This window comes from Pectinophora gossypiella, chromosome 27, assembly GCF_024362695.1.
Source record: "Pectinophora gossypiella chromosome 27, ilPecGoss1.1, whole genome shotgun sequence".
In the NCBI taxonomy this organism is placed as follows: Eukaryota; Metazoa; Arthropoda; class Insecta; order Lepidoptera; family Gelechiidae; genus Pectinophora; species Pectinophora gossypiella.
Genome location: NC_065430.1, coordinates 3,027,123 through 3,039,881, shown reverse-complemented (window position 1 = coordinate 3,039,881; position 12,759 = coordinate 3,027,123). Strand labels below are relative to the sequence as shown.

At 43.1% G+C, this 12,759-nt stretch overlaps 1 protein-coding gene across 1 annotated transcript in view; it reads left to right on the top strand.

Moving 5' to 3' along the window:
* Positions 1 to 6,593, top strand: part of LOC126379031 (protein slit) — a 158,586-nt gene extending 151,993 nt beyond the window's left edge. The window contains exons 32-37 of the mRNA XM_050027619.1: positions 315 to 463; positions 554 to 683; positions 1,746 to 1,820; positions 4,155 to 4,231; positions 5,031 to 5,165; positions 6,118 to 6,593. Coding sequence (XP_049883576.1) covers positions 315 to 463; positions 554 to 683; positions 1,746 to 1,820; positions 4,155 to 4,231; positions 5,031 to 5,165; positions 6,118 to 6,228 — 677 coding nt within the window. The 3' untranslated portion in view covers positions 6,229 to 6,593. The remainder of the gene's footprint in view (positions 1 to 314; positions 464 to 553; positions 684 to 1,745; positions 1,821 to 4,154; positions 4,232 to 5,030; positions 5,166 to 6,117) is intronic.
* Positions 6,594 to 12,759: the final 6,166 nt, after the last annotated feature.

The following is a 12,759-nucleotide window of genomic DNA, read 5'->3' as shown; positions in this document are numbered from 1 at the left end:
ATCACTTTGTGAACCCCAGTTTGGTTAGGCCATTGCAGGCTGATCATGATCATAAAATTGTCCGAAAGGAAGATGATCCGTGCTTTGGAGGGCACGTTACGCAGTCGATCCCGGCTACTACTTCAACACTTTCAAGGACAGAACGTCTAATGACGTTCCGATTCCAAGGTGTCATACTATTATGAACCATCAATGACCCATGGTCTCGGAACGTGAAAGGGTTAAGTAAGTATGTAGTCGTTACACGAGTCATTTTGTTGTATCGTGTGGGTTGTGAGATAAGCCAACCTGAATGATCGTCCGTCGCCCGGCAGGCTGCCTGAAGGAGGCGTGGGTGAACCACAAGCGCGTGGACTTCACCAACGCGGCGCGCGCGCAGCGCACGGCGGCGGGCTGCGGCGGCGACGACGACGCGCCGCCGCGCGCGCCGCCCGCGCTGCAGCACGACGCGCGACACACGCAGGTAGGCCCACCACATATACACACCAATATACGAATTTTACAAATATTTCAATAGTATGGCTTCGTAATACAATTTTATTTTTCTCTCCAGGACCCGTGTGTACCGAACCCCTGCGCACGCGGCGGCCGTTGTGTGCGCGAGGAGGGATCCTCATCGGACTACACGTGCCGCTGCCCGGCGGGGACCGCCGGCGCACAATGCGAGCTTAGAGCCTCTATTGGTAAGTAAGAATAAGAATAAAATAAATTTATGGTGGTTTTTGGTGGCATTTATGGTAATTGGTGGTATTTATGGTAAGTGGTACCACACCTTTTTTTGACGTGACTTATTGTTTTGATTTACCGCAGATGGCATTAACTACTTGGCCGGATGACGGCTCTCACCCGGTACGGTCACGAGTACTAATATGTATACACTTTAAAACCATGAACTTTTTTGACAAATAAAACCGTAAGTCTCATTAAATGTCAAATAAGATAGTGCGAAAGGGTTCAGTAGGTACATGATATAGCTCATGACTGTACAACGTTTAAGACAACAGGCCTGAGGGTGCCCAGTTGGGCGAATACCACGCCATCTGTGTTTCCATCCTTAACGTCATCATTAACGTCCCCACTGCAAGGGCACGAGCCTTCCCTATGAATGGATGGGGAGATCGGGCCTTAAACCATCACGCGGCTAGTGCGGATTGATGGTTATTAACGACTGCTAATGCAGCCGGGACCAACGGCGTAACGTGCCTTCCGAAGCACGGAGGAGCTCGAGATGAAAACTTTTTTTTTTTGTGGTCACCCATCCTATGACCGGCCTTTGCGAAAGTTGCTCGCAGACCGAGCTCCTCCTCCTCCTCCATCTGTGTTTATTAAGACTTAAAAGCCTTGTAAGTTATTACAACAAAGGAGATCGACCAACAGTGGTCCGAATGTCCACAACTAACGAGACCCATATAACTAAATAGCTCATTAAATACTCATTAATACTCGGTAGTAACGAATACTGAGGGGGATGATTCAGACCATGATTCTGAGTTAATATCAAGTGGAATTTTCCATCGCAACGATTTTTTTTTTAAATATTTTTTTAATTATTTACAATTATATACTTTTGCGATCTAAAATGCCACTTGATATCAACTCATAATCATGGTCTGAATCATCCCTCAAAGTTTTGAATACGATGTCGCCAGTACCGGAGTTCGAACTGGCGACTCCTACATTACTATGTCGAAAAGCGAATAGATATCATTACACCTGGATCTTATGTTGCCTTATTATGACCGTAGGTGGCGCCCCAGCGATCCCGAGCAACAAGCTGTCTCCTCGTAAACCAGTCATCAGCAATGTTCAGGCATCACCAGGTAATAAACGAGGTCCTGGGTTCGATACCCGGTGGAGACATATTACAAAAAATACTTTGTGGTCCCCAGTTTGGTTAGGACATTACAGGCTGATCACCTGATTATCCGAAAGTAAGATGATCCGTGCTTCGGAAGGCACGTTAAACCGTTGGTCCCGGTTACTACTTACCACCTTGTATCCGACAACGGCGACCTCAGTTTTTATTTTCTCTCGTGCGCTCGAATGTGACTGGCAAAGCCAAACTTTGTTCTGAAAACCCGGTCACATTGGAGGCAGAATAGCTGTCCATCCGAGTTGTAGGTTACTGATGTAAGTAAGTAGTCGTTACATGAGACATATCAGGGTTGGCGGGTTAAGACGACAGACCCACGCCCACGTGACGCATACGGGCAGACTGACGTGACATCCCGACGACAGACAGATCCCGTCAATGTCACGTCACTCCGTCGTCAATGTCACGTCATGTCAGTCTGACGGCATGTCGTCAATGTCACGTCAATGCTCTACGACACGCCCACGAGACGGATACGACATCCCTACGACAGACCCACGTGACGGATACGACATCCCGACGACATCCCAACGACAGACCCACGTGACGGATACGACATCCCGACGACAGACCCACGTGACGGGTACGACATCCCAACGACATACCAACGACAGGCCCACGTGACGGATACGACATCCCTACGACACGCACACGTGATGGATACGACACCCCTACGACACGCACACGTGATGCATACGACACCCCTACGACACGCCCAAGTGACCGTCCCGACGACATCCCAACGACAGACCCACGTGAACATCTCTACGACAGACACGACATCCCGACGACAGACCCACGTGACGGATACGACATCCCGACGACATCCCAACGACAGGCCCACGTGACGGATACGACATCCCTACGACACGCACACGTGATGGATACGATGGATACGACACCCCTACGACACGGCCAAGTGACCGTCCCGACGACATCCCAACGACAGACCCACGTGACGGATACGACATCCCTACGACAGACACGACATCCCGACGACAGACCCACAGTGACGGATACGACATCCCGACGACATCCCGACAGACCCACGTGACGGATACGACATCCCTACGACACGCACACGTGATGGATACGATGGATACGACACCCCTACGACACGCCCAAGTGACCGTCCCGACGACATCCCAACGACAGACCCACGTGACGGATACGACATCCCGACGACATCCCAACGACAGACCCACGTGACGGATACGACATCCCGACGACATCCCAACGACAGACCCACGTGACGGATACGACATCCCTACGACACGCACACGTGATGCATACGACATCCCTACGACACGCACACGTGATGCATACGACACCCCTACGACACGCCCAAGTGACGGAGACGACATCCCGATGACAGACGTGACGGATATGACATCCCTACGACAGACACGACATCCCGACGACAGACCCACAGTGACGGATACGACATCCCGACGACACGCACACGTGATGCATACGACACCCCTACGATACGCCCAAGTGACCGTCCCGACGACATCCCAACGACAGACCCACGTGACGGATACGACATCCCTACGACAGACACGACATCCCGACGACAGACCCACAGTGACGGATACGACATCCCGACGACACGCACACGTGATGCATACGACACCCCTACGACACGCCCAAGTGACCGTCCCGACGACATCCCAATGACAGACCCACGTGACGGATACGACATCCCTACGACAGACACGACATCCCTACGACAGACACGACATCCCTACGACAGACACGACATCCCAACGACAGACCCACGTGACGGATACGACATCCCTACGACAGACACGACATCCCTACGACAGACACGACATCCCGACGACAGACCCACGTGACGGATACGACATCCCAACGACAGACACGACATCCCGACGACAGACCCACGTGACGGATACGACATCCCGACGACAGACACGACATCCCGACGACAGACCCACGTGACGGATACGACATCCCTACGACACGCACACGTGATGCATACGACACCCCTACGACACGCCCAAGTGACCGTCCCGACGACATCCCTACGACAGACTCACGTGACGGACATACTGACTGACGTGACGCCTATCGTCTGTTAATCTCACGCCAGTCGTAGTGTTCACGTCAGTCTGTCGTTAATGTTGCGTCGTCAATAACACGCCCGTGTCTCGTAGACACTTCAATCTTACGTTCTCATGACAAACTCACTTTGATCGCACGTCGGTGTGCCACCGTTTGACCTAAAATTATGTTAACCTTTGGTGTATTGTTACAGCGGCGCCGTCTCACAAGCAGTACCCCGCGGAGCACGCGCCGGCGCAACCCACGCCTGCCAACAACGGATGTAGGAAGGTACTTTGTCTTTTTGTGGATTCTAATAAACTTTAGTCTCATCACTAGCCCATTAACGTTCCCACTGCTGGGGCACGGGCCTTCCCTATATCCATATAGGATAGGGAGATCGGGCCTTAAACCACCACGCGGGCCCAGTGTGGATTGGTGGTTATTAACAACTGCTAATGCAGCCGGGACCAACGGCTTAACGTGCCTTCCGAAGCACGGAGGAGCTCGAGATGAAAACTTTTTTTTGTGGTCACCCATCCTATGACTGGCCTTTGCGAAAGTTGCTTAACTTCAACAATCGCAGACCGAGCGCGTTTACCGCTGCGCCACCGAGCTCCTCAAACTTTAGTTTACTTTATTCTAATAAACTATAATATAGACATTGGCCCTGATTCCTGCAGACACCTCTTAATTTTATTTTAAGTTATACCCGTCATTTTCTTATCCGCCGAAAAGGAAAGGGACAGATGATTGTCAACAAATTAATTTTAAAAGGAATGAATAACCCGGGTGGATAAAATAGGCATCTCCGTGGTATGCAATCCTGTCGGGTTATTGGCCGATGTAAAAAAAAATAGATGGTTGTTTTAGATTACTGCTTAAAATTGACGTATGTTCCATAAATTTTATGCCTGTCGATTGCCCGTCCCTTTCTTTTTCAGCGGATAAGAAAATGACAGGTGTAACTTAAAATAAAAATTAGTTGGCGTCTCAACGATTCTCAACCGTTACGACCATAGAGGCCATAGAGCCGAGAAATAAAAGCCAGTGAATTAAATAAAAATACTAACTTACGTCATTCCCCAAGGAGCCGACCCGCGAGTTCATCGAGGAGGGCGGCTGCCGCAGCCGGCGCGCAGTGCGGGGGGCGCGGTGCGCAGCGCCGCGCGGCGCATGCGCGCGGCAGCACTGCTGCGCGCCCAGGAAGACTAAGAAGAGGAAGGTGCGCACTGCTTTACGATAATCCTTTATTATTATTGCATATGGCAGACAAAAATAAAATTTGATCCGGGTGACCACATGCACAGTATGGCTATTTTAACATGACACACGCGGAGTCGTGATAGTACTTTGAGGTCGCAAATTCGAACCCAGCACAGGTGTAGCGGACGCCGCCGCTAGAGCGAGACGGCGCCGCTAAAAAGGGACAGCAAAGGAAGCGCCGCCCCTAGAACGAGACGGCGATACTGTTAGAGTAAGATAGCTATACGATCGACACGTGAACACCCACTAGTTGTGATATCGAAATTAGTACCTAAGGTGGTTGTTTATACGTAATAAATGAGTTTAGTTCGGAGCTGATCTGGAAATTTGATCGAGCCTTTTATTTCCCCGAGATCCTGAACATACAGTCCACAACAACAGGCTTAAACTAACGATTGTCGAATTTATTTTCGAATTCATGTTTGGATCATAAATGATTGTCACGTGCTCAGCGGTGAAGAAAAACATCGTGAGGAAACCCACATTCCCGAGAAATGCATTTTCGGATGTATGTGACCTAACCTGTATTGGGCTGGCTTTTTCGCGATTTGGAAGGTCAGACAGGCAGTCGCTTCTGTAAAAAAACCGGACCTGTCAAATCTTAGGTAAGCGGACCCTGTGAAAACGGGATAATTCTAGGGGAATGATGATAACATAACACACGCTGCTCCATAGCCCCTCCGGTTGTTTGAGGGGAAGCCTGTGCCCAGCAGTGGGACTTACGTAGATATAAGCTATTTACTTATTTATAACATAGACTGGTTGTTAGTAAAATAAGATCAAATAAACCAATGTAGTCTGGGCACTGCTGGGCACAGGCCTCCCCTCAATCACCCGAAGGGGTATGGAGCATACTCCACCACGCAGCTCCAGCCAGAATTCCGATTTAACCTTTAATATTTTTTTTCCAGATCCGTCTGGTCTGCACAGACGGGCGGCGATACACCAAAGACATAGAGATAGTGCGCAAATGCGCGTGCGGCAAGAAGTGCGCGCGCAACAACTCGCCATTCTTACACTGAACTGACTCTTTCCCTGTCTCTCTCTTTGTTCTAGAATGTTTCGTTGTCCTCACCTGAGCGTAAACTTTTTTTATTCATCGTTTGTTAAACAACAACAGACTACGTACAGACATGAGCAATATAATGTACCCACTTTAGGACTCTGTCGCACTAACATATTTGATATTTAGTGAGACTTACAGTTCAATTTGTCAAAAAAGTTAATGTGACATGGTTCCAAAGTGTATACATATTAATGCTCGTGACCGTACAAACAGACATAACAGAACTAAATCCTAAAGACGAACGGGGGGTCTGAAAAAGCCACATTATTGTTGCAAAACACCTAAAAAAGCAATATTGCAATTTGACATTTGCGTATATAAAAATAACAATTCTTCTTCTTATATCATGTGAGTTGTGAGGTGGAATACCAACCTCATCAACCCTGGTGTCAGGGTTACTATTGAGCCGCCAAAGGCCCCTGACATAGCTCGTGTATCGTTACATTTACATCAGTAAGTAGTAATCGGGACCAACGGCATAACGTGCCTTCCGAAGCACGGATCATCTTTCTTTCAGACCATCAAGTGATCAGCCTGTAATGTCCTAACCAAACTAGGGACCACAAAGTGATTTTTGTGATATGTCCCCACCGGGAATCGAACCCGGGACCTCCCGGACCGTGAGCTCGCTCAACCACTGGACCACGAAGATCGTTCAGTCGATAGAAGTGTGCAATGACAGTAAAGCAATATGGCTTTAGGTGAATTGATTCAATGTGGCCTTTTTAACCCCCTAAAGTATGATTTATAAGCACTTTTCTGATTATATGGACGCTTCAGTCGGTACCGCGTGATGTTTGTGTTAAGAAAACATTTTTTTAAATTAAGAACGAATAAGCCGTTTCCAGTAAAACCTTAACTGAAGTCAACGAAAAGCAAACACTTAAACAATAATTTCCATTAAAAATCTTATCCTGCATTAAATAAGCCTCATTTTTCTACAATATTTATATCCTATCGAGGATTATTTAAACATTTTATATAATGTTTAGGAATAACCACTTTTCATCGTAGAGAAGTAAATCGCGTAAGCGGTTTTTCACCCGCGCGCGGTTAGAAAACCGCTCGTGTGTACGGACTTCTAAGGCGTGTAGCTGACCATAAATAAACGAATTTACTCGAATCGAAGCGTAAGATGTACACAAACTTTGTAGCGGCCTAAATAGAGTAGAAATGATAAAAAAAGTATTTTTCAAAATCATTGCACGGTGGAATAACTAACGAGATATTTCGAAATTAACACTTTCAAGGACAGAACGTCTAATGACGTTCAAGTTGTCATACTATCATACTACCTATTATGAATCATCAATGACCCATGGTTGTCCGTGAAAGGGTTAATATTGTAAATTGTGACGAATAAGCAGCCTATTGTGCTTATTTTTATTCGTATGTTGTCCTTTGTATATGTCGTTGTGCAATAAAGTATTATTGATTGACTGAATAAGTTTTTTTGCGACTCAATAATAACCCTGACACCAAATTTCATGAATTTTCCGACAGGAAATTCTACTCATTATTCAGCTCATTATACTGAGTTAATATCAAGTTGAATTTTCCACCGAAGTATAGACTTAAAAATAATTTAAAAAGACTAAAAAAAATCATGAATGTTGTGACGGAAAATTCCACTTGATATTAACCCAGAATCATGGTTTGAATCATGTCACTAACACCCCATATATACTTTTTAAGGGGCTTATTGCTTTTAATTACAGTGCAATGATTTAAAAAATAAATTCACAAAAAGACGCTTTCGTCAAAACTCGTCCCAACTAGCATTTTCTAGGATTAGAACACCTTTTGTATCCCAGAGGCTTCGTGCGGGCGGCTTATTAAACGCGGAATTAACGCTCGTCCGTGCGAAACCTAACCTCAATTTTTGTACTAAGTATTTCTATAAGATAACGAATAATTTATCTACTTATCCCACGAAATGTATTGTAACCTTAAATATAGAGATTCATGTGACATTTTTGAATTTATTTGATTAAAAATATTGTTATTTTAATCAATTTCATGTGTTCATCAATGTATTTGTAATTACAAAAAGGTATTTATTATTATTTTATAAGTTGTCTATGGTTCTGATGCCAGTACACACTTAATTTTATTTTAAGTTATACCTTTCATTTTCTTATCCGTCAAAAAAGGGACGGGTAATAGACAGGCATAAAATTTATGGAGCACACGTCAATTTTAGGCAGCAATTTAAAACACCCCAAAATTTCATATTGGCCAATAACCCGACATAATTAAGTTGACAACACACGTCAAAAGAGTTGCACGTCAGTTAAATGCAATGTTTGTTTTGTATGTTGTGTGCAATAACGTATATTTGATTAGATTTTTGATTTAAATGCCATTTTCACTCAGGTTATTAATTCGTTCTAAAATTAACGGTTAACAATCATCCGTCCCTTTCTTTTTCGGCGGATAAGAAAATGACGGGTATAACTTAAAATAAAATTAGGTGTGTACTGGAATCGGGGCCTATGTAGTATTGTTTAGTATTAATATTTGTTAAGTTAGATTTAAAACAATAGCTTTAAATATATACATTTTATATAGAGCTCCGTATTATGTTTTAACAAAGAGCAACACGGGAAAGGAGTAGACATTCGCAAGTTTTCCCCTCTGCGATCCTATATGTCCCCCAAGACAGCTAGTTCTATAAAAAAAACATCACTGATCAGAATGTCTCTTTCCCATTTTCAAATTAATCAACCTACATTTAACGGAGGAAGTATAAAGTGTTGATGATTCCAATACACACCATCTAATTTTATTTTAAGTTATACCTGTCATTTTCTTATCCGCCGAAGACAAAAGGGACCGGTAATCGACAGGCATAAAATTTATGGAAAACTTAAATTTTAGGCACAAATTTAAAAACCCAACTTAAATGTTATATTGGCCAATAATTAAGCACACGTCAAACAGGTTGCATATTTTATTCGCCCGGGTAAATCATCCGACCCTTTCCTTTTCGGCGGATAAGAAAATGACGGGTATAACTTAAAATAAAATTAGGAGGTGTCGGCATGAATCGTTTATTTAATAATTTTAGACATATCTTGCCTATGTAATCCTAATTTTTTTTTAATTTAAATTGTAGGTACAGATAATAAAATTTTATGACAACCAAATTTAAAAAAACTGTCAATAGTTGCCAGTTCTGCCCGATAGGTGTGTTATATGAAGTATAAATAACGTCACTTTATGTGAAATATGTTCTTTTCTCATATGTAATTTTAAAGTAATATTCGAGACATCTCAATTCTCCACTAACGCAAACCCGTTTTCTCCTTAACAGTTTTGACTGATTTTTTGTATAAATATACAAATTATATTTATTTTGCCATTATGTTGCTAATCGCTTTAGAAATATTTAGAATTAGATATTGTAAATTTTGTAGTTGTAAGACTATTATTGTAGGATTTTAAAACCTTTTTTTTTACTGAAAAAATAAGAAAAAACATTTAAATATTAAACGGAATAAAAATAACTTTAACCACCCTGGCAAAGGACAAATATTTAGGCTGGCTGTCCATTGAAGCGGAGCGAGCTTGCGGAGCGGTGAAACGGATAAATATTAACCAATAGGATTGCATAAAAACTCCGCTCAGCTGCAGTGGACAGAGATTGGTTAATCCTATTGGTTAATATTTATCCCTTTTACCGCTCCGCAAGCTCGCTCCGCTTAAATGGACAGGCAGCCTTATACTTATATAAAATAAATTAGAATTATTAATTTCTCTTTGATTTTCCTGTATTCGATGAGGATAAAAACTTCCTATTTCTCCCTTCAGGTGTCACTACTGTTGAGTGTTCTTAAATTTTGACAGATACATACTGGTGCTAATTCCTGCAGACGCCATCTAATTTTATTTTAAGTTATACCTGTCATTTTCTTACACGTTGAAAAAGAAAGGGACGGGTAATCGACAGGCATAAAATTTATGAAATACTCGACCTTTTAAACAGAAATCTAAAACAACCGTCTAAAAATTTTACATCAGCCAATAAGTAGACAGTTGACAGTTTGACGTGTCAAACTGAATGCATACCAGCGAGATGGCTATTTTATTCGCCCGGGTTATTCATTAAAATTAACTTGTTGACAATCATCCGTCCCTTTCCTTTTCGGCGGATAAGAATGTGACGGGTATAACTTAAAATAAAATTAGGAGGTGTCTGCAGGAATCGGGGCCACTATTTAAGTAAACAAACATATTGTTATGGTTATATTTTTAGACTGTAACCCTTTGCGCAGAGTTTAAATTCAAAAATATAGTGTTATATTTATACGCGAATCTTAGATTGGAAAGAAGGAAACCTAATTTCAATAATTAAAGCACATAATAACGAGTTCTTACCGCGTTTAAATGGGGATATGAGACTCCCAAAAAACAATGTAACCTAATTTCAATCAAAACTGCCTTTTTCTAACTAATGGCTGTTTTCTTTTTCGTAACAAATCCTTCACTCCACGTTGCTCCACACTTTATGGCAATTTATCACGAATTTTAGCTGGACAGTATGGAGGACTGGCAAAATTTAGGAACACTCAACAGTGCTGCCTATTTGTACTTCTAGTTTTTATCCTCTTTCGTACTTCATAATTTACACTCACTAATACATTCCTTATGTAAATCTACCAAATTGGTAGATTTTTCATAGCATGGTATTAACAAGACAACGCATTTTATCGACCTAAATACTTGTAATATTATATCAAACAGTATTATTTTATTTTACTTGTTGATCAAGGGAGATCGACCGGATCTTGTGGCATGATATCGTTAGGAGGGCGCTAGTGTGCACCATCAGAATACATTCTCCATTCATAATATAAGCTCATCATCAGCCCATTAACGTCCCCACTGCTGGGGCACGGGCCTTCCCTATGGATGGATAGGGAGATCGCGCCTTAAACCATCACGCGGGCCCAGTGCGGATTGATGGTTATTAACGACTGCTAATGCAGCCGGGACCAACGGCTTAACGTGCCTTCCGAAGCACGGAGGAGCTCGAGATAATAACGTTTAACGTTTATTGAAATAAGTTTTTACATTTTTATGCATTGAAACCCTGTCTCCCAAACTAGGCAAACCTGTGTCTTGGGAGACAGTGCCTTCCCAATCTATGTACTTATACTTATATACTAATTAAACAGTGGCAATACTACGGTATTAAAGTAATAAAAAAAAAAAAAAGATGAAAACTTTTTTTGTGGTCACCCATCCTATGACCGGCCTTTGCGAAAGTTTCTTTACTTCAACAATCGCAGGCCGAGCGCGTTAACCGCTGCGCCACCGAGCTCCTCACTATAAGCAATAAAAGCTCACGACAATCCAATTGGGGTACTCAGAGGTACATCCATCGCAAGGTGAACTAAGTACCCACACCTCACCGAGCTTTCTGTTAGACCAACGTGATAGGTGAGCCGTATCGCCATCTATAATGGTCGAGCCAACTGTGCATTCAATAATGCAGTCTTAAAGCAGTCCTGAAACGCGATATCGGAGTTTACACAGCGAGACGCATATTTACAACTTCCAACATAACACCGTTGGATCGTCGATCCCTAGTCACACTACCAACTTGTGGCTAGCGGGGTACTATGCTCAGTTCGGTATCCAAATCCTAATGCATTCTCGCAGGTATGTAACCTAACCTGTATTGAGCTGGTTTTCCCTTAGCGGGTTGGAAGGTCAGACAGGCAGTCGCTTCTGTAAAAACCGGATCTGTCAAATCTTCAGGTTAGGTAAGCGGACCCTGTGACTAACGGGATAATGCGAGAAAGATGATGATGATGGTGCAAGTCCGGTACAAGGGTTCGCCACGGCGCTCTTCGTTTGAGAAGCAAGCATGAGTCATGAGCAATATAATGTACCCACTTTAGGACTCTGTCGCACTAACAAATTTGACATTTAGTGAGACTTGCAGTTCAATTTGTCAAAAAAGTTAATGTGACATGGTACCAAAGTGTATATGTCGTGGCCAGATCATAGAATTGATCATTTCATGATGTGCTCGAAAACCATTCGTTGGCCAGATCAATGAACACAAAACGTTTAACAACTAAATGCATGATTACTTCATGATATGGCCAAACGTTGGCAATCATATCGTGAAATTAGTAACATTATCCACCGGTAGTGGCGCTGGTGTCGATTATATTTAAAACTTGATTGATATTATAATCGACGAATCAATGTAATTGTACAATATTGAATAGGGGCATAATTTTGAACCTAAGAAATTAATCGACTATTCGCATTTTTATTACACCACATAACATGGACACCGCCTACATTAACGATATGGCCAAACGTTGATTGATATATCATTAAACGTTGACGATTCAACGATATGGTCAACTTAAGTTGGCCATTTCATGAAATATGATCATTTCATGAAATGGTCGACCACATCATGAAATCAATTTTACGATCTGGCCACGACATATACAGGAGCACA